The sequence below is a fragment of the Trichogramma pretiosum genome, unplaced genomic scaffold (genome assembly GCF_000599845.2).
Source record: "Trichogramma pretiosum strain Unisexual culture from Peru unplaced genomic scaffold, Tpre_2.0 scaffold62, whole genome shotgun sequence".
NCBI lineage: Eukaryota > Metazoa > Arthropoda > Insecta > Hymenoptera > Trichogrammatidae > Trichogramma > Trichogramma pretiosum.
Window position 1 is genome coordinate 480,146 of NW_019641674.1, and position 21,847 is coordinate 501,992.

Genomic DNA, 21,847 nt, shown 5'->3' on the forward strand with positions numbered 1-21,847 from the left:
TATCCCCAAAATTTAAATGTTCAAATTTTTTTGTTCAAACATTTTAATAAAACGTTTTATTATTAATCAAATTTTGTTTTGTCATGCTTTTGAAAGGGAAGCAAGGTCTTTGAAAAATAACAGCAATTCGAATTTCATTTTAAATATCTATCTCATAACAAGTTTTTATACAACAAAGTGTGTGTTTGTAAGACACGCATTCAGCCCTTCACGAACTGAATTAGATTCAAAATAAATATGGATACATTCTTTGAAAGAACGATTCCGTTGAATTTTAAACACGAAAAATATTCATGATCAAGAATGTCATAAGCCTCAATGTTAAATGAAGGAATTATAATTTTCATTGTAGCACTTCGCGCAAAAATAGTAACTTTTATCTATACGTTTCAGTGTTTATTTATAGAAAATAACTTTCCATTATAATTAATTTAAAAAACTTTAAAAATTTTTTAATTTTCAATTGAAATGATCAATTTTTATGCCTATACATTTATACGGTTCTGATAATTAACTCAAGTTTTACATCTTCTAGAATCTTTCAAGCTAGATTCGTAAAAATATACTCTAGGTGCTGTTGAAGTGCATCACAATCCAGAATAACTTATTGCATACAAAACTATTAGTTATGAAAAAAGATGTGACGGTTATCCGTATAAAAAACTATGAGCTAATTTTTTTGATACATGAACACGATGTGTACATGATGCAGGTGTCGATTAGAAATTGCATAATTTCAGAATAGTGAAAAAAGAAGTACAACCAGAGATCCAGGGCATGGTGGTATTTACAGCATCATAATAAACACTGTTTAGAATTTTAAAACGGCTTTAACGTTACGACGATGCTCTCTTTTGAGGTTTCTGTCCTTTGACAACAGTTGGTCGTCCTTTGATATATCCTTTCTTTTTTCTGCTAGTCTGTAACAATTAATAATTATCCCCCCCATTCTTTTATTATGTTTTCATATTTATTTGTTCATCAATGGATAAAGTTGAAACGATACGATAAAAAATTCATGAAGTATTGCATTTCTGAAAATGATAAATATTACTCACTTTTCTGCTGATGTATGAACTCGTTTGACGACTTATGGTACGCTTCGTGATCGGTATTCTAGGTCGATTAAATTCGTTTGGTTTTTTCACCCTGAAAATGAAATTATAATAATTTTTTTGCAAAATTTTTAAAGTGCATTCAAATTTAAGAAGAAAATGCTTGCTTACCTGTAAACTCTAACAAGCCAGTGCTCAGTCGTGTAAGCTTCTTCCAAGTAAGTTAGTTGGAAATTTTTATTTCCAATTTCAGCATTACGGGTTCTATCGAAACCAGTTGGCGATCGGTAGTCCATTTTAACTTCACCAAACCGGTAATAGCTTAGTTTGTACATGAGAGAATTTAGAAGTGTTGGTGAAGCCTCCGAATCGACACGAAATTCTCCTCTTTCAGTAAAGTAATCACTTTCACGAATATCTTGAGGGTGTTCACCTTCAGCGATTCGAACCATCCATAAAAATTTATTAATATCGTCACCCGAATAACCGATCATTCCACCAAATATGACTAGCACGTAATCAACGTCTAGAGACGTCATTATTTCATAAGCTGCACTTTCATTAGAGCTCATTGCTTTTCCAACAAGAGCTATGTGAGAATTGTTCCATGTATTATTGTCTACTAAAGTAGTGCTAAAATAAAAAAATTACTTGTTAAAACTGACTCAGTATGACTATTCAAGACTTTTTAACAATAGGCAAAATATTTTTACCGATTTGCCATTCCAGCTATTTGATATCCATAATCCCACCAACTCATAACTCTAGCATCAGTATGAGTATTCTGAGATAGCCAATAGTAGGCTTCTCTAAAATCATCAAGGATTGCTCTTCCTCCCTCATTACTATACGAAGCAAGTACAATAGAAGGACTGGAATAGGCATTGCTAGTAACCCAAGTACAATGAACTGTAAACATCATCAAAAGCATCAGTACAAAAATAACAACTGCATTGCGCACATTGGCTCCTAATCCATCTCCATTTCCTTTAGGCTTTTCATGTTTCATACGTCTAAGTTTCCCAGCTTTATCATATAAAGCTCGTCCTGGGCTACGTTCTTGTTCACCATCACTTTCTTCTTCTACAGCATTCGTTCCACTCTCTTCACGATCTTCTTCTTTTAAATACAATTCAAGTAATCCACTAAATGCTATGCCTGCTAGCATACAAACTACAGGTGTTAGGGTAAGCATAAGACGAACCATAACACCTGCAAAATAGACAGCACTAATGGCATACAGTACCACTGAAAATTCATGAAATTGTATAAATATTTAATAATAATTAAGTCTATCTTTATAAATTAGAAAAGGGATTTACCAAACACTCGTTCGTCATTGATATGTTTAATACAATACCAAAGACCAACTGGGAAAGTTGTAACCAATATGTGTAGATCAAAGAAGAAACTGAACCAAGTCGTTGGTTGATGCTCCGATACTGAAGCAATAATGGGAATGTGAATTTTAGCATATCCTGTATCCCAAAGTGAGTAAAATCTTCCACTCCATGGTGCTACAAATCCAGCATATGTCAGACCAATTAAAACTGTCAAAAATACTAGAGTGATACCAATAACTATGCCACCAAAATATTTCATCTCTGCTTTGGTCATGAAAGTTCTTAAGTATCTGTAAAAATCATCAAAAATTTATAATTTTAACTGAATCAAAAGAAGAAAGAAAAATAAAGATGCATTTACTTTAGACCCCCAATGAGAAACATTAAACAAAATACACCACCAGCAGCCATATGTTCAGATGTTCTTATTGGTTGGAAACCAACAAATGGTATTTGCATGCTGAATAAAAGACCTAGTATGTAAAATACTGTATAAGCTGTGAATAATCTAACACTGAATCGATTCATGACAAGTAATGCAAACACATGAAGAGGTATTAAGTTTATAATAAAAACATATCCTCCCCATGCTGAAACCATGTAAAAATAAGATAGGGCAGTTAATGTAGCCCATAAAATGGAGCCTGTTTTCACTGATTTGACCCATAAGTAATATGTTATTTGTAAAGCAAATATAGCAATTCCTTCATTGTCATAACTACCCGCTACTGATCTGGAAATGTAACCAGGAACAATGGCAATGAAACACGCAGCAAATAGGCCAGCCCCAGAACTCCATAATTCTTTTGTAAGAAAATAGGTAGATATAGCAGTGAGACCACTAAATACTGGGGCCAAAAATACACAAATATCTCTGATATGAACAGGTATATTCAATGAGTGCAAGATATAATGTATGGATCCAGAAGTAAGCATAAGTCCTGGATATACTGTTCCACCAACAATTCTTCCTAAAGGATACCATGCTCTTTCATCGAACCAATTCAAGAAATTATAGAAACCATGTTCTACCATATAAGCTGTTGCTCTGTAATTAAACCTGTAAACAAAATTAAATGAATGAATTTTTATAATTTTATGTACTTTATTGAATGAAATAGGTAAACTTATGAATAAAAATAACCAAGTTTTGCTCCGTAAAATTAATTGACATGATTTTGAGGGTTAATTTTGTATTAATTTAATTTGCAGCGTATAATAATGATAATAACAATAAATATGCGTAAACTGTCGTATGCCGGTATCTATGAACACGAAGATAGTGTTAAAAAAAATTCGTACAAACATAAGGTGTAATCGCTTTTGTAAGTCAAGTAATTTAAAAATTAATCATTGCAAAAAAATTTGGCAATATCGCAGTTGCCACGTTTGAGCTAAAGTAGCTGATAGGTTTGCAGGATTGGCTACATGCACATTGACCGAAACGCTACAAACATATGCACAGATTCGGCGACCCGGTGTTAATGCAACGTAAGCCCAGAACGATCAAGTAAAATTAAAAAGGCTATTTTAGCTTAAATTCAAAATCATAATATTTTGTTGGGAGAGACAAACCATGGATCAAATTCGTGGATGATGCTCTCAAAACGAATGACCGCAAAAAGTCTGGATGCGAAGCCAGATATCCAGGCAAGCAAAAGAACCGTGAATATGATGAGGGAATTGAGACCAGCTATGTTGGTCAAGCCAGACGATTTCACCTGCTTGGCTGGGACTTTTTTATCAGGAAAGAGGACTTTTTTGCCGGCCGTTTGAGCCGGGGCACCAGCTTGCGTCTTCGTCGTCGAAGGTTGCATGGCGGCGCACTATAACACACGCGCACCCAGCTCGTTTTTCTGTATCAACAGCGAATTTTAACCTTCCATTCGATCGCTACGGATCGGCGTCGACAATGTTCTGCTCCACGTATTATGTTTTCTGCGGCGTTGCCTCGTTTAAGTTAAAATTGCTACCTTTCAGGCACGATCAACGAAGCGATTTATCAGCAGACAGAATGGCACACAGACAACTCACCGCGCCACAGCAGTAGTCGACGACACTCGTCGATACTATCATGTAGCTATAAGTACTCGACACACACTTGTGTGCTTTATACACGCCGAATATGCGGTAGTATTGTGTATTTTACTCGGAGTCTTATGCCGTGTGAGCTGCTTTTCCATAATTCAGACAACCGAGCCAACATCCAAATAATCTGCGACACGTCAAAAGCCGGCCCCGGCCCCGTTCAGGTTCACCAACTTTACAGATTCACGCAGGCGCTTTCTCGCCAACTTTCTGAATTCACGAATCGCATTTGAATTTTCTAAACACTTCAACAAGTCTTATGAAATAACAAACTTTTTTTCAAACACTATCATCAATCACGTTCTATTTTTTTAATGGTTTTTTATACAGAAGACGATATAACATTTATTTACAAAATAATGAATTATTTTATTTATCAATCTTTTATACATAACTTAAATAATACAAAATAAATGAAGCCGCAATTTAATAACTTCCATCATCATATATTAAAATACTTTTCAAAAATTGTTGAGACATTGAGACAGTTTAAAAAAAAAACCATGTAAAAACAATGTATTATCAGTTTTTCACATTGATTTCTGATAGACAATAAAGTATTTATATTTGTGTAAATGTATGTATTAATTTAATTGTATAACTAACAAAAGTTACTATTAAATTACCACTTTTTAATTAAAAAATTTAAAAAGAAATCACTCAGTCTAATACACCATTTTAGCATAAAATAGATCTTCCCAATCATTACTATTCTACTATAATACATTGAAAATAATTACAATTAATTAATACATTTAATAGTGTATAAGATGAGTTATTTTCCATGTCAAAATTGATAATTAACAATTGTTATATATAATACGGTCTACTAATTTTGCTAATTTGATCATTGGAATTTTTTTTAAATAAGTCCTTAAAAAAAAAAGCAAGTAAAACATGATCACAACTTTGTAAATCTCTGAATCTTTGAATGTTCTTGGTATTTATGCAGAGAATCTAAGTTGTCCCACCACTCTAACAGCTGATTTTCTAGAATCAATTTAAACCAAGGTGTCAATGGAGAATCAATACTTTTAACAAAATTAGAGACATCTGCTCGTGATATCCATTGTATTTCACTTATTTCGTCTGGATTTGGATCCAAAGTAACCTTTTTGACTTTTAAAAAAAGTACATAATCAATCTCATGTTCTCCCCAAATATTGCACCCTGCTGCTTGATAGTGAATTCTAGTTAAATATTTAAAATCATCGATTGCCACTTCTTTTGCTGGAATACCTAGTTCATAACCAAGTCTTCTTTGGGCAGCTCGACGAATTCCTAATGCATCTTTTTCTTCTGTCTCACCTTCTATTTCTGCTAATGGATGACTACAGCAAGTATTTGTATAGAATCCAGGAAAAGTTATCTATTTGAAACATAAAAATTTTATTTATAATAAAATATAGTAAGTAAATATTTTATTAGAGAAATAAGAAGAAATAAGTAAGAAACCTTATTGGCTGATCTTTTTTGTATTAATAAGTCTCCTTTGCTATTAAATAGAAAAACACTGAAGGCTCTGTGCAGCGGTATACTACCATCCTTTGCAATGAGATGGCAATGTTTTTTACTAGCTGCACCAATGACTTTATCAAAATTGTCAACAAGAATGCAACGTTCCTCAAGAGCACTCTTTTGCAATGGAGCAATCTGCATTTTGGTATGATGAGAACGCACACTAGTGAGCTCTTCTTTCAAAAGACTGCATATTCTTCTAGCCACAGACAACATCATCTTTTTATATTTTCTACAGTAAAATACAGTACAAAAGCAGATTATTGTCCTGAAACGAAACAATGAGTTTAAACTGACAGTATAAAAAAAGCACAATTGTTATGAGCAAAATGAAAGGCATTGACGCTCGACGTTACCTCAAGCAAAGCTGACGAACCAATGCAGACACTGATGAGCAGATAAAAATTAAAATATTTCAATATGTTGATTATCATTTAAAAAGTAGGTATTTCTTTTTTTTTCGTTCTACGTTATGACAGTTAGGTAACCTATACAACTAGTATCGCGTTTACGGCATACCTAATACCTATAGTCTTGAAACTTTTTCTTTACTCCACTCCATACGTCACTGAGTGTTTGTCATTCTTGCCAGTTCGCATATTTAATCGAGAAAGAGAAGGAGCGACTTATTGCGCGAAGGAATTTAACTTTCCTTTCAATGTTCGAATGTGTATACATGTTACGTACGATATATATACACATACATCTATATGTATTCATATGAATGAGTCGTCTTTAGCATACCGTTATGTATACTACATCTGACAGTATCACACTTTCGCATCTGCTGAGTCTGAAATTAATTAAAACCTAACAAAGATAATCTGACTCAAAGTCAGACAATAACGAGTCTGTGTTTACATACAAATCTATAATAATGAGTAATAAAATGCAGTTGACTTCATCACATACATTATTACGTACTTATTTTTAAAAAACCTTTGAGCGATCCAATATCGTGACTTTTCAAAAACTCGCACCTGTATTATAACTTTTAAAACCAGTCTCTGATAAAAAATGTATAGATGAGAAGTTAGATTGAAGTTCACTGTACATATCATATACGATATTAATTAATAATGTTACCAGTAAACTTATTGAAATAATAATAATAATAATAATAATAATAATAATAATAATAATAATAATAATAATAATGATATTAATATTAATAATAATAGTGCTCAGCAACTTAGTTTCTATAAAATATTATAAATTTTTTATTTTTAATTTTATTTACAGCAAAAAATGACGGCTGAAATCATAAATACCGTATGTGTTGCACCAATGGAGTACTGAGGCAGCACCGTGCACTACTGATTTCCATGTTTTAACACGTTTTGACACGGTTACGCCCGGTTATGTTTACGTTTTCATTAGTTAACCGGGTCAAGCTCTCTTTGGAGTATTCATAAGTTTTTTAAATAATAATTTTACCTAAACATAATTTGCATCATAAGTTTCTTTCAAACATGTCAGAAGACAAAGCCATATTCCAGGAATTCAAATTAGATCCTGATAATGAGCTACGTTTTGAAGTAGAGGATAAAGATGAAAAAGTAACTTTAGAGGTTTGTTTCTTTCTTTTTTATCATCTTTGTAAGTATACAAACGATTTAATCTTGACATTATGTCTGATAAAATTTTAATTTTTAGTTGAAAAGTGGTCTTGCAGAAGTTTTTGGAACAGAACTGGTAAAAGGCAAAAAGTATGAATTTACTTGTGGATCCAAAATTGCCGTTTATACTTGGCAAGGTTGCGTAGTTGAATTAGGAGGTAAAACAGGAGTGAGTTATGTGTCCAAAGAAACTCCCATGAGTTTATATCTGAATTGTCATGCAGCAATGGAAAGATTAAGAGAAACAGCTGAAAAAAATGATTCTAGAGGACCTATCTTAATGGTTGTTGGTCCTTGTGATGTAGGCAAATCAACATTGTGTAGACTTTTATTAAATTATGCTGTAAGAATGGGAAGGCGACCTATTTATGTGGATTTAGATGTAGGACAAGGACATATTGCTATACCAGGAACAGTTGGAGCTTTACTTGTTGAAAGACAATCTAATGTTGTTGATGGATTTAATCAACAAGCACCATTAGTATTTCATTATGGACATAAATCACCACAAACAAATATAGTTTTGTATAATCTTCTTGTAACACGATTAGCTGAAGTTTGCTCAGGTAGATTACAAGGAAACAAAAAAGCTAAAGCTTCAGGCATAGTTATTAATACTTGTGGATGGGTTAAAGGTGGTGGTTACAAAATTTTGACTCATGCTGCTCAAGCATTTGAAGTTGATTCAATTCTAGTTTTAGATCAAGAAAGACTTTACAATGATTTAGCTAGAGATATGCCAGATTTTGTAAAAGTGGTATTTCTTCCAAAAAGTGGTGGTATCGTTGAAAGATCTCAAGCCGAAAGAAAAGATAGCCGTGAGCAATCCATTAGAGAATATTTTTATGGTTCTAGAACTCCATTATATCCTCACAATTTTGAAGTGAAGTGGAGTGAGGCAAAATTATTCAAAATTGGGGCACCAATTGTACCAACATCGTGTCTTCCATTAGGTATGAAGACTGAAGACAATGTAACAAAATTAATTCCAGTAACTCCAGGGCCTGGATTATTACATCACATACTATCAGTATCATTTGCTGATTCTCCAGAAGATGATGTAGTACAAACAAATGTTGCAGGATTTGTGTGTGTGTAAGTATAAAATTACTACATTCTGTTCATTGACCAATATTTTGAAGTTAAATATTTTTTCAGAACTAACGTTGATGTTGATCGTCAAACTTTTACTATACTCAGTCCTCAGTCTAGACCATTACCGAATCATATTTTATTACTTAGTGAAATACAATTTATTGATACTCTATAATTAGTAGATTACTGCATATTCATTAATATATTCACTATTTTTACAATAAAACAGTTTTTGAAATTTTTTGATTTCATGTATTTTATTTTACCTGAAATTCCGATTATATCTATTTCAGAGTATTCCTATAAGACACGTTCTAATTTCAAATTATAACGGTTAAGTTCAAATCGATATAAATACTTACCATGCGTAAGAGTTCGGTTAGTTTGAATATTAAAACTGAGACGAAAGTCACGGAAAATGTCTCAATCTGAAAGTTTGAATAGCGAAGGTCCAGATATTTTTAAATTCGAACTACTTTTACAAGAAAAATTAAATGAATCAATATGGAAATCGGTAACAGTTACACAATTATTATTAATAAAAATGATCCCGAAAATTCAATGTGAATTATAGAAAGCACTGGAACAATCGCAGCAAGAATTATTGAAAGTTCGTCAAGATTTATTGAACAAAGAGTTAATTTTGGAAGAGAATAAACGAACCATCGACGATTTGAAAGTACAGTTGTCATCCGCTCAAAAAGTAGTCGAAATGAATGAGAAGGAAAAAACCAAGTACATAAACGAACGCTTGCAACTGCAAATCAACTGCGACGTTGCCATGAAAGAAAGGGAATCTTTATTGCATCAAGCTCACATGGCAAAATATGAAAACATGACTTTAAAATTAGATCTACAAAAACAATCGGAGACAGTTACAGCTCTTGAGTCATCAAAAAAAACGTTGGAGTCATCTTTAATCGAAATCAAGGAAAGATATTCTAAAATAAATAGTTCTTTGCAAAGGTAAATAACTGCTGTAAAACCTTCTCTTTTACCCATGACAATTTAACATATGTTTTCATCATTGAATATTCAATTCAGTAATATTTCAAAATTAAAGCAAGAGCACGAATTTTTATTGAAATCTGTTGAAGTTGCAGTACATTTAAACAAACGCTTACAAACTGTAGGCCTGTGTGCTCACTCTGTTTTTCAAAAACAAAACGAAGAAATAGCGAGATTGCGAAAAGAGTTACTTAACAGGAAAAGTGATTTTTGGAAGGAACAAGCTGAAACTAATCAAAAAACCATTGGTTGTAGAAAAATTAAAAATATGGATTTGCAGGTATTAACTCTAATAATTCAAACAAACGGTTTTTATCTGATTTTCTAAGAAATTGTCGTTTCAAAACTTATTAGAAAACAATCATTCATTTTTATTTAAACAAAAAGTAAAAATTTTGTACAGTCTCTGTGAGAATAAAAATTGTTGTATAAAAAAGTAGTTTTACAATCTTATTTAGCGAGTTTCAAAATTTTTTTTTAATACGTTGGGAAGCTTCTTGTAAGTGAGAAATAATTGTATGTACTTCTAGTAACAATTGACAATTTGATATTTCAATGGTTAAACTAATGTGGAAACGTACAACATAAATATTTACATTAAATAAAAAGAAATCATTTACAAACATTATTTTGATTTCCTTTTTATCTAGGTTACTTTAGACCAAATAAGGAAAGATACTGAAAAAAGTCATGAAATCGATATGGAGGTAGAAACTATACTGAAAGAACACGAAATTTTTTAAATAATATTTATATATCATGAGAATTTAAGAATTGGATTGATGGGGTTGATGACTTTCTTCAAATGTGTAAGTTTGCTCATAAATGTGGGAATACCATAACATATATCATATTTAATAATTAATAGTCATTTGTATATTTAGAATAAAATTAAACCACATTGGATTATTCAAAATGCAAAATAGTTAAGAATACGCGAGCTGTGATAACAACAAGCTGATGCTATAAAAATGATTCATATAGGACCTCTGTACATACTTAAATCAACTTAATTTTCTAAACACAAACTTTTTAATGTAACAAAAGAATTTAATCTTGTACAAAATGGATACTTGCAAAATTATCCGAGCCCTCACCTGCACCTACGTAGACGTTTAATTAACGTTTTATTAATATTTTTTGTCTGATACTCATTGTATGATAGACCTAATCATGTTTTGAGTTTTTTGTATTTTCATTTAACAAATATGCTAAAATTACATCATCATGAATGCTTATAAGTTTAAATTCAATTTGAAAAAAATTTACGAATCAACAACAATGTAAAAAATTACCATGGTCAATTTGTAGCCCAAGTTGTAGTTTTTTTATACTCTATTCAGATTTCAATAAATTAATGAAGTACTAATTTAAAGTATATGTAAAAGGCATGTATCAATTATTGCTAGCAGTTTCTTAACAACAGCAAAACTTTTTCACATACTCGAAATCAGAGATAGAACAATTGAAACAATGGCGTGTAAGACGACCAATAAAGATCAAAAAAACGTGTCAATACAAAACGATTAAAAAATATTTTTCTTGATTCGCTACTTTCATTGACTAACGAATGCTGACTAAATTTTAGAACTTACTTAAGCAAATTATAAAGACAGTTAGACCATTTTTTGTTTGTATCTTAATTTTTTGCTCTTGGCTCATTGTTCGATACTTGTAGCCAATATCAAATTTTGTGTGATAATATAAAATTTAGAATAAAAATTTTACTTCGTACATCAAATTTAATAAAGAGAAATTTTGTAATTTAGTCTATGAAGTCAGTACAATTTTGTCCTCAAAGTTTTGGACAATGGTGTCGATTATTTTGTATAATTTATAAAAAACATAACCCAAGTAATAAAATATATTATTCACTGTCAAGGAATACCATCAAAAAACACCTTGAAGGGCACATGCCCATTGCAAATCTGTTCTTTGAACAGAAGTTTCGTTCGACATAAAGAACGTAAGTAGACAACAGCAGTAGACAAGTGGGCCTCAGAGTTGCATGAGAAAAATTTAAAGGGTCAAAGTATAGAACAACGTGAAAATAGGCTTGGTGGTTTTCTTTGAGGTTCTATAGCTTTGAGTTGATGACCTCCACTTTTTGGTGGGTTTGATGCCTCCTGAAAACCAAGTAAAGAATAGAATAGATAAGTTTCATTCAATAACTTATATAATTCTTATTATTGAACAATTTTTTTATAATTTATCCACATGAGTAGAGTAAAAAATATAATAAGATACTTTTTCAGTAAAAGATTGATTTAAATTTAAGTCAGCTTTTAAAAAGATATAAAAAAAATAAGTTCATATAATAAAACATACGGGCTAGAAAAATATTAATTGTAATAAACCTTGTCACATAAAATGATTATATTAAGTTATAAATAATGAAGCATGACCCAATTAATTGCTTAAGTAGAGAAAATATGAGCTGAATATAGTTTAAAATTGTTATTAGGTGATAAATGGTAAATGAAGACAGTTGTGGGAAAGTTACCTTCTGCCAGTATAGACCCGCACCAAACACAGAGGAAAAGAGGCATGGGAAACAGAAACATTTGGTTATTAATGATTTGTAATTTTATAAAAAAAATTCTAAATGTATTATAATGATTGAAAGTAATGAAACAATACACCTTTCCCCCAAAATTGAATGTAACTTATTTTAAGTACATGAATAAATAGTTTATGACAGTAGAATAACATTTTTGTAAATTATATGTAGAAACATAGAATTTATATTTCTAGCTAAGTTTACTTATTTTGTGATTGATTTGAATAATTAGTTTACATTTTGTAAGAAATAATAAAATAAATTGACACAAAAATAGTAAGTCTTACCAATTTTTTTTCCATTTTGGCCTTGATATCCCTAGCAAGTGTGAAAAAAGCTTCCTCTACATTGATGCTGGACTTGGCTGATGTCTCCATGAATTTGATACCGTATTCAACAGCCAAAGCTTCACCTCGCTCCTTTGATACTTGCCTTTTATTCGTTAGCTCACATTTATTACCTAAGAGCATCTTTTCAACATCTGCAGAGGCATTTTCCTCAATGTTACGTATCCAATTTTTTATATTTTCGAAACTTTTCTCGTTTGTTACGTCGTATACTAGCATAATACCCATGGCTCCTCTGTAATATGCTGTTGTTATTGTGCGAAACCTTTCTTGACCCGCTGTATCCCTGAAATTAGAAGATTTTTTATTTCGAATATATTTTCAAATAAAAAATATATAATTAACTCTCAATGACTTACCATATTTGTAATTTGATTTTTTTGCCGTCAAGCTCAATTGTGCGTATTTTAAAATCGATACCTGGAACATATAGAAAATTATGAATCCATTGTGAAGGTATTGAATGATTAAAAATATAGAGATAAAAGCATGAATAGATCATCAGAGACACTGGTAAACTGGGTTAACATCGATTGTGTCTAGTCCAATCGAATGGTAGAACATGTAAAAGCATGGAGATTCCAGCGTTTCACCGGTCACAATCGATGTTAACCCAGTGTATATGTTACAGGAGGCTCTGAAAAATGTATGGGATTCGAATTGGTTTACAGAACAACGCGAGTCAAAGTAAACAAAAATAAAACCGAGCCAAGTTAGCTTTTTGATTGATTTTTTCCAAAAGTTTTGTTCGTATAATGTTTATGCTATGTACGCGGTTAGAATCCAAACATTAACGTATCAAGCCAACGACGAAGATGAAATCTACATAAAAAAATTCTTTCTCGTTCGTTTTTATTCGCTGGTTCGAAGATAAACGGATGTGCAAAAAATAGATAAAAAAATAGCACACGCATGCAACTTATAATTGGTTTGTTATGTTTGCACGAACTAATCAATTGAATAAATAATTCCTTCATTATTATTCAAAGATTAAAAACAAAAAAATTCATTTCATAGAGAAATGTCAAAAAGAATGCTGCAGGGTCGCGGAATCTCGTGCAACAGACTTATCGCTTCAATCGTAATACCTAGTAATTACATGAATAACTTTTAGGAGTGTAGCAGGAAGCGACAATGAAAGTATGTCGTATGAAAAGTATGCGTACCTTGCAAAAATTTTATCAAGTATATATATGTACAAAATTTATTCAAATAGAGTCTAGAAGAGCTTGAAGTTTGATCGAATGGTTTTTTCGCATCAGAGAGTCGTAAGAGTAAGATGTGAGCGATAAAAAGCTAAATGAAGGACATCAGGATATGATGCAACAAGCGAATAGCCACGCGAACACAAGATTTATTTTCGAGAAGGCGCGCACGATGCTTGTTTCTTAGATGCACTTTTTCGACAAGTGTAGCTACGAATATTATGTATGAACTATTACAAACGACCGTTTGTTAGTTTAAATAAGTGGTAAAACGTTTTGTTTATCTATTGAGTAAAGACTAGTAATAATAACTTATTGAACTGTAGAGAAAGTAACAATCAATACGAACAATCAAGAACAAACTAATCTTACTGATAATCGGCACAAAGGTACTTATTTATGATCTAATTGGTCCTCAGAAATGCTAAATCAAAGTAAAAATTAAGATCTTCAAAAATATCCGAAAATTCTATTAAATACTTTTTTAATAGCTCGTTGTTCCTGTTTATATTTTTAAGATCCCAAAAATCAAATTTTCAATTCGGTTTTCTGAAAATTCTAGATAATGTTTCTTTTTTACAGAGTAAAATAATCATAGAGATCATATAGTACTTGAAACAACATTTAGTAAAAGTTTCACAAAATGCACGTAAATAATGTTGTTTGCTCTAGCTTCGGTATCTTGAATGTCAACGTAGAGTCATCACTCGAATCCACAAGCTTTTGGGGAACTGTGCGCAACAAGTCAGAGAAGCGATTTCACGATGTAGAGTAAATGCACCAATTTTCGACCACCCTAAGATATTATTTAAGTAAATGGAAATATTCATAACATTCCGACATTGTTATACTTTTAGAGAAAATTTATAGAACCTTTGAAAATTATTAAATTTTGTTTCGTCACTCAATTTATAATTTGAAGATCGATGATAAGGTTTCTCGTGCACTTCTAGATATCACATTATACATGCTTTTAGAAGTTGAAACTGAGTTCCAAGTTCAGGGCCACTAGCGGCTCGGTAGGTGGTCGAAAAATTTGTATTTTGTGACTTTAATCATTTTTTAGAAGTATCACCAGCTTTTTTGGTCAAGTGTGTGTGCTCATTAGAAAGGTTACTTTTTTCCCCTGATAAAAGATATTTTAATAAAAATCTTCAAACGTCACGCACGGCTCTGCAAATGAGCAAAGAAAGATTTTTTCAAGTATCCGAAATATGAAACATTTACCCCAGTCACTAATGTTACAGAACTTTCCTGAATCAACAAGAAGAATAAAAAGGAAAAATCAACAGGTCATCGACACCTGGTCCACCTAAAGTGTGACAGTTGCTTAACAAGGACTTTGCAATATAATGTAGACATTTCCCGAGTGCACGACTCGCTCATCAGTCGTTGATAAGTGCGACGCGCATGTGCCATGTGTGTGTAGGTGTGTGTATGTAACTGTGCTGCTGGTTAGTTGCACATTTCATCTGACGAGACACACCCAACGATGAGCTTTTGTCTATAAAACAGCACAGAGTTCCTTATACTCATACTGCATTACGTTTTGATTTTTTGTGACTGTTAACTGGCGCTTATTTTTGGTTGTTTAGGAAGAATTTTTTCTTGCATTTTTAGGCTTTTGCGGTGGCACGACGATTCCCATGCTCGTAAATAGTACATCACTGCCCTAGACCACGAAAAACAGAAATGTAATTAGCTGAACACGAGCTCTGGGGCCTTTTTTACGCGCCTTAGGCCTGTGTGCTATTTTCCATACCCAGTGGTCCGAAAATTGCTCTTCCCGCTTTGCGCAGCGGCCGGGAAATAGTCAATTCCGGGCCGCTGGTATGAAAAAGTATTTGAAATAACTGTTTCATGAACGAAAATACAATTTCAATGAAATTAGGACAGTAATATACTATTGAATTAATTGTTGAGACTTCAATTAGCTTATTCTTCACGTTTTCATTGCTCAAATGTTTTATAGGCGTGACAGAGCTTGGCAGCTTCTGCTGATACATCAGTAGTATCAGAAGTATCGGTTACAATTTTATCTTTTGTTACTGAGACTGTTTGAGTTAAAATGAAAAACCTCCACGTGAATTTTTTCTCGAAGACAAGCCCGCTTAGCAACCAAACAAATGATACCAGTACCAGATGAAATAAATTTGTTTTGAAGTTTGAGTAATACGAGCATAAAATGTGGGCCCGAAATTACAATATACTCGAGATCGTCTATACTATTACTGGGAGATAAACATTTAGAAAAGTGTCACATTTTTTCTGCTATCGTTTTTGATGTATTATGTCACTTATTTAATGATGAGCAATTATGAATAATCTTTCAATTGGTTATTCCATACCGAGACAAAAATCTAACAAATAAGAATATTGTAAAAGTTAACAATAATTCAATATTAATCAAATTATTTTGAGGAAGAACGATGAATGAGTTGCGGGTAAAATGGCAGTGAATTTTTAATGAAAAATTGCATCTTTTTTCATATGAAAGCAATATTAGCTAAACGAACTTATTATTCAACATTTTTTCAAAGTGTGCAATGTGGCATAAGTGTGTGCATGAAAATAATCGAAGTGAAGAAGATTTCTTGGACTGGTTCACATGTTAGTCATCGGTGACACAGAACATTTATATTTTAATCAAGGTTTCTGTTCCGTTCTGCATTAAAATACATTGGCTAATTTTTTTTGTCGAGCGCATAGCTTTGTCCGTAAACTCATAGCAAAGCGGCATAAAGAACACGAGAGATTGTTCAAATTTCAGGCGTACCCAATACAACGCGAAAAGAAACGCGCGTTATACCTTTAGAGCTCGCTTAGAGTTCATCGTGACGCTGAGTCTTTTGAAGCTGCAACTCATTTGCATAATGCAGAGAGAGAGTAGTTGACCGTGTTAAATTTGCGAGTCGGTCTATATGCATTTTTACCGAGAACGATAACGAATTAGCGGCCTCGCGTCAAAGAAACGAAATGAATTGAGTCCCATCTTGGTTGAGCTTGGCTGTTGCAACAATTTTCAAACGCGATCGACGAGAACAATACTCTTGCAGCGTCCACAATTTAAATGACATGATCCACGATTATTCAAATAACAATAGGGGAGATTTTTTGTTGCCGAGTTGGAATGTTGGATGCTGTCACTAAGCCGAAAAATCTGTTAGACCCATCTTAAGTGCCGCACGGCATTCTTGGTAACAAAAATAAATATAAATATATAGGCGCAGGAAAATTGAGTCGCTAATTAGATGAGGCGAACGTATATATCGATGACACGAGCAGCCTAAACACTCAGCGATTAACATCGCTTCAATCATCCTTTACATGTCGTTATCTATATAGCACGGGGTATTTAAGACGGCGATCGGCGAGCCGTAGTCACTGCTGGCCGCATACTTGACAAATGAAGATGTGTATTGTCGAAAGCATGTGTAGTGCAGAAAGGACGAGATGGCAGCTCATGTATATTCATCATTACGGAAATAAAAGGAGGAATCGACGCTTATACTTGGCATCAAACCGTTAAAATCATCTCTCGCAAACTTTGCACCGCGATGCTGCCGTATAATACTATTTATCATAATTTCTCGAAACTGCGCACTTTTAGCATTACTTTATACATGTGTGAGTCTTCATTGTATCCCGACGTACAAATTGCAACATAGGTATATATACAAAATAATACACATCGCGATCGCATATCACCTATATATGCGACCTGAACGTATCAGCTATATGCCTGAATCTGTGTATTATTATATTATATACACGCGTGCGCGCACACAGCATACTTGAGCAAATATATACCCAAGACAGAAGTGAGAAGACTGTTACTCACACACACACACACTCTGACGCAGCGCGCTGCGCGCAGTGCACGCACACACACACACAAACACATATACACACACACACATACACACGCATTCGCGCACGAACGCAAGCAAACAGGTATACGAGTATTGGTGGATATGTACGCGTGTATACGTATTTTTAAGCGTACAAAAATGAAAATTGCATAAGTAAGGAGATATAGAGAGAAATGCAATTAATGTACACACCGATGGTGGATATGAAGGTCGTGTTGAAGGCGTCCTCGGAGAATCGGAACAGTACGCAAGTTTTGCCGACGCCCGAATCACCGATCAGCAATAGCTTGAACAAATAATCGTAGGTCTTGGCCATGGCAGCAGATTTACGAGATGACTGGAGAGCTGAGCCTTGTGAATTGGACGTATCGCTGTAATACTGGGACGGCAACAACGACGACGACAACGACGACGACGAAGATGACGATGACGACGAGTCACGACTCACCCAGCTGTTTTGGCAGCCGCTGTGCGCACAACACGGACACACTCACACACAAAGAGGCACAACACCACTTTACAAGGCAGTAATACACGCGTCTACACGAGTCCGTTCGACGACGCACGCTACGCACCCACTTTACGGAATTGCAGGCTATCGAGTCTCGAATCGAGTCACACAATTTGACTCATGAATCGGCACAACAGTGGACGACAAACTCAACGCTGGCGTGAAACTTACAGTGATGTATGATAATCTCTATAGGCACTGCAGCTTTTCATTCGTGCGAGCTAGCGTGCGGGCCACGAGTTCGGCTGCTGATATACGAGCTGTGAGAATGAATGTCGTTCTTTGCAAGCCTAGGTAACCTAAACTATATGTTGTTATGATATACGTATAGATGGGAGATTGGCGAGAACGTTGTCGGATATGTCGATTGTCGAGTCTCGCTCGGCAGTCACTACAAGTCTCAGTGATTGGCAGCACGGACGAGTGACGATGACGATGACGAATGAAGACACGGACGATGCACGCCTTGTGCGTTTAGCGACGCGACTTATAGCTTTCCCTTATATGCGCCAAGTACTTATGATGCTGTCCGAGTCTGTGTGCGTTTCTGACTCTGTCTACCTATATACTCTTGACTATTTACCGTCTCAGTCGAATGTCGATGCGGCAGGCAGCTGTGCTCTCGAGCCTCTGCTCGCGCAAAACAGTCGTTGTATTTCGCTGCGTTCAGTCGTTAATTCGTTAAGCGGCATTCGTGCTTCGACGCTCGACCAAAACCTATATACACGCGCTATACACTACATATATATATACCTAAATGTATACAAATATGTAAGCATTCAGTCGGCATTCAATTAGCCTGGCACTCGCCGAACCGCTGATTGAATAGCTGATGCTTCGATGCTGTTGCAGCTCCTATCTTGGTGACCTCGGCTTCTTTCAAATTGATCGTCCCAGCACCTTTTTAATTAAAATATTTTGACAGATTGACTGATGTGCAATGTTGAAACTTTTAGGCTATAAAAATATATACCAAGTCAGGCTTTGCTGATATCATTTGGAAGTATGTGATTATTTTCGCGTGTCGGATATCTTATGCTTGCAGCGACAGCCGACAACGGCCGGTGCAGCAGAATATAGAACTCGATAGTCAAGATATTTCGGCTTTACCTCCTCCCCTCGGTGTTAATTTTTCATTTTTTGTGATTTCAGTTGCTTATATGGTGGTATATACCGCCTATCACTCTTCATGCCACAGATCTTCCAAATTATCTCTTGAAATGACTTGCCAACTTAGAGCGAATTAAAATGAATGAGTGAGGTTAGCTTCGTCGATTCAATCGTCATTACCCACTCTGTTTTTCTTATCATTTTTCGCACCAATGTTGTATCAAAATTGTATGTATGCAATTCAAGACCAGAACAATAAAATCTCAATGATGAATTTGTGCGGACAACTCTTTACTAAAACTCTTGATCAAAAATCATTAAACAAGAAAAAGAGTAAGTTTCTCATATTATTCTTTAAGTATAGAGTTTTTCGTTCAAATTATTCATATTACCTAAATACATGGATACAATTGAACAATATCAATTCGGTGATGGGAAGAAATCGAGGAGCCGTGCTCCGAATTGCTATCATACAAACAGTGCAAAGAGGCGCTAGGAGTAGCTAGGACTTCTCGAGTAACTTATAGTTCTATTGCGCTTTTTAAGCCTCAGATGGATCTTCGAGAAAACCCACTATGTGTAGTATGTACCTCTTCAATCCACCTAGGGCATAAAGAGCCCAAAAGAACTACAACTTCAGAACTCTACTTTTACTGACTAGAAAAAAACTCAGAAAAACTGGAAATATGAAATTTTATTCAATTCATGTAAGATTTAAATCAAGTTTTATTAACGCATCAATTTGATTTGTTAATTAAAATAAATTCGAAATATGAATGAATTTATCGTGTATTGGGAAGTATACGATGCCGCAGCGCCTCTCAGTATTCAATTTGAGCGACCCATAAGAACTAGAAGAATAGGGTAAAATCATCTATGCCCTATTCTTTTCGTTCTTATTGATTGAATTACTCATTGAATACTGAGAGGTGCTGCGGTATCGTATACTTCTCAATGGGCCAAACAGGGATTTGAAATTGAAAAAAACAATTCCAAGTTTTGGAAAGGATTTTTCTTTGGCTTTTTCATTGCATTTTTTAGAATTTCCAAATTTTGATTTTCCAAGGATATATAGATATTTTATAAGCATGTTCCTGAGGAAAGAATCCTCAACTTTGAGAATCTTTAAATCCACATCGATTCTATGCATGGTGGTATCGCTCACGCATCTGAATTATGATAAATAAAATACCTATAAATATAGCCGTATCGAGTCTGATGATATCACCCATGTGCAAAGAAATTTGCACAAAAACGAAGTATTACATCTCACATCGATATGGTACATAGCTCACGGCCTAATGAATATGTAAACCTTCGATTGTGTCGAAAACCCTGATGGGCCCACGGCCAAGGGTATTTGATCAGAAAACTAATGTTCAATTAAAAATGTTCCAATAAAAATGCTAAAAATTATCATCGAGCAAAAAATTCAATTTTTTATTATTGTAATTTACCTTACCATTTCTTAACATATGTTCAAACAATTTGGTCAAGTTATCGAAACACAAATTGATGAAGTGTGATACATCTTGTATTAGTTTTTGATTAAAGTCTGTGATGCCAAATTTTTACTTTGTTTCCGAAACCGGTCATTTTATGGCATCGGCCTATGACTCACGTGTTCAAGTAATTATTGTAAAACTTGATTTGATTTTATCTCGAAACTGGTACCGCTGAAGATCCTGAAATTATATATGTGGGGAACTGTCGAATCTCAAAATCTTTTAAATGTTGGGTCATTTTCATGCATAGTAAAATTGAGTTATCTGAGACGCTGTTTTGAAAACAATGCATACTCAAGGACAACGTGAATTTATTTACGGGATACTGCTTGTTTTAAATTTTCTTCTTAGTGTTCTGCAGAAGAGAAGTTTTTTACAAGAATTCTAACGAAATTTGTGGAGCAAGTTTTTTAGGTATATTTATCGAACATATAGTACCGGAACAAATAGTTCCGGTACGTGGTACTATGCTCAATACAGCATTGCTCATACATTTTGTATATTCAATGTATATTCGTTATGAGACTTATTTTCTTTAAGAATAATTCTAAATTTTGTTAGAGCTGCCGAGGAATAGTATATTTTACAACAGTTGCAGCTATAGTTTTTTTTTATAGCAAAACGAGAGATTATAGCATGAGCGGTCGTAGGCGAGGACTGTAACGAGTTTGGTTTGTAACCATTTGTAATAGGTTGCACCGAATGCAAAAGAAATTGGCTTAAGGTGACAATCGCGATGAAAATGAAAAACAGAATAAATTGTTTTGCGAAACGACCAGCGTGCTCGTTATGTACAGAACAAAACTTTAAACGCGTTTTTCTCTAAACCATTTTTTTCAACTGGTACCAACGGTTGAGAGAAAACTATAAATTCAAGCTCAGCCATACCCACAGAGTCAAAGAAAATAGACTGATAGAATAGCCTTTAACTTATAGGGCTGACTATCGTTAAAACAATATGGGAAGTAATATGACTCTATAATGTCGACCATCTTTGTATAGTATTATAGA

General features: G+C 33.8%; 5 protein-coding genes across 7 annotated transcripts; 2 read left to right on the forward strand and 3 right to left on the reverse strand.

Annotated features, from left to right (window-relative positions):
- Positions 1-132: 132 nt before the first annotated feature.
- LOC106648161 (dolichyl-diphosphooligosaccharide--protein glycosyltransferase subunit STT3B) lies at positions 133-4,754 on the reverse strand. Its single transcript, XM_014364847.2, has 7 exons — positions 3,974-4,754; positions 2,760-3,458; positions 2,378-2,688; positions 1,769-2,303; positions 1,227-1,688; positions 1,059-1,149; positions 133-920 (listed from the first exon to the last, which is right to left on the reverse strand). Exons 1-7 carry the CDS (start codon positions 4,213-4,215, stop codon positions 837-839), a joined length of 2,424 nt encoding a protein of 807 aa, XP_014220333.1. The 5' UTR covers positions 4,216-4,754; the 3' UTR covers positions 133-836.
- Positions 4,755-4,887: 133 nt separating this feature from the next.
- LOC106648198 (isopentenyl-diphosphate Delta-isomerase 1) lies at positions 4,888-6,657 on the reverse strand. 2 transcript variants are annotated; one of them, XM_014364906.2, is made up of 4 exons: positions 6,524-6,657; positions 6,361-6,391; positions 5,942-6,272; positions 4,888-5,855 (listed from the first exon to the last, which is right to left on the reverse strand). In XM_014364906.2, the coding sequence occupies exons 3-4, from the start codon at positions 6,221-6,223 to the stop codon at positions 5,388-5,390; spliced, it is 750 nt and encodes a 249-aa protein (XP_014220392.1). In that variant the 5' UTR covers positions 6,224-6,272; positions 6,361-6,391; positions 6,524-6,657; the 3' UTR covers positions 4,888-5,387. The 2 variants fall into 2 exon arrangements, with proteins under 2 accessions (XP_014220392.1, XP_014220382.1); XM_014364896.2 differs by having other exon boundaries at positions 6,361-6,647.
- A 114-nt stretch (positions 6,658-6,771) lies between these two features.
- Positions 6,772-8,964, forward strand: LOC106648172 (protein CLP1 homolog). Of its 2 annotated transcripts, none has more exons than XM_023460586.1 (4): positions 6,772-7,054; positions 7,247-7,575; positions 7,661-8,718; positions 8,782-8,964. In XM_023460586.1, the coding sequence occupies exons 2-4, from the start codon at positions 7,477-7,479 to the stop codon at positions 8,891-8,893; spliced, it is 1,269 nt and encodes a 422-aa protein (XP_023316354.1). In that variant the 5' UTR covers positions 6,772-7,054; positions 7,247-7,476; the 3' UTR covers positions 8,894-8,964. The 2 variants fall into 2 exon arrangements, with proteins under 2 accessions (XP_023316354.1, XP_014220345.1); XM_014364859.2 differs by having other exon boundaries at positions 6,772-6,853.
- Positions 8,965-9,082: 118 nt separating this feature from the next.
- Positions 9,083-10,936, forward strand: LOC106648190. Its single transcript, XM_014364884.2, has 4 exons — positions 9,083-9,232; positions 9,293-9,684; positions 9,763-10,006; positions 10,377-10,936. The coding sequence occupies exons 1-4, from the start codon at positions 9,137-9,139 to the stop codon at positions 10,467-10,469; spliced, it is 825 nt and encodes a 274-aa protein (XP_014220370.2). The 5' UTR covers positions 9,083-9,136; the 3' UTR covers positions 10,470-10,936.
- A 512-nt stretch (positions 10,937-11,448) lies between these two features.
- LOC106648221 (ras-related protein Rab-8A) lies at positions 11,449-18,949 on the reverse strand. Its single transcript, XM_014364939.2, has 4 exons — positions 17,903-18,949; positions 12,993-13,053; positions 12,574-12,919; positions 11,449-11,852 (listed from the first exon to the last, which is right to left on the reverse strand). Exons 1-4 carry the CDS (start codon positions 18,024-18,026, stop codon positions 11,754-11,756), a joined length of 630 nt encoding a protein of 209 aa, XP_014220425.1. The 5' UTR covers positions 18,027-18,949; the 3' UTR covers positions 11,449-11,753.
- Between the last annotated feature and the right edge of the window lie 2,898 nt (positions 18,950-21,847).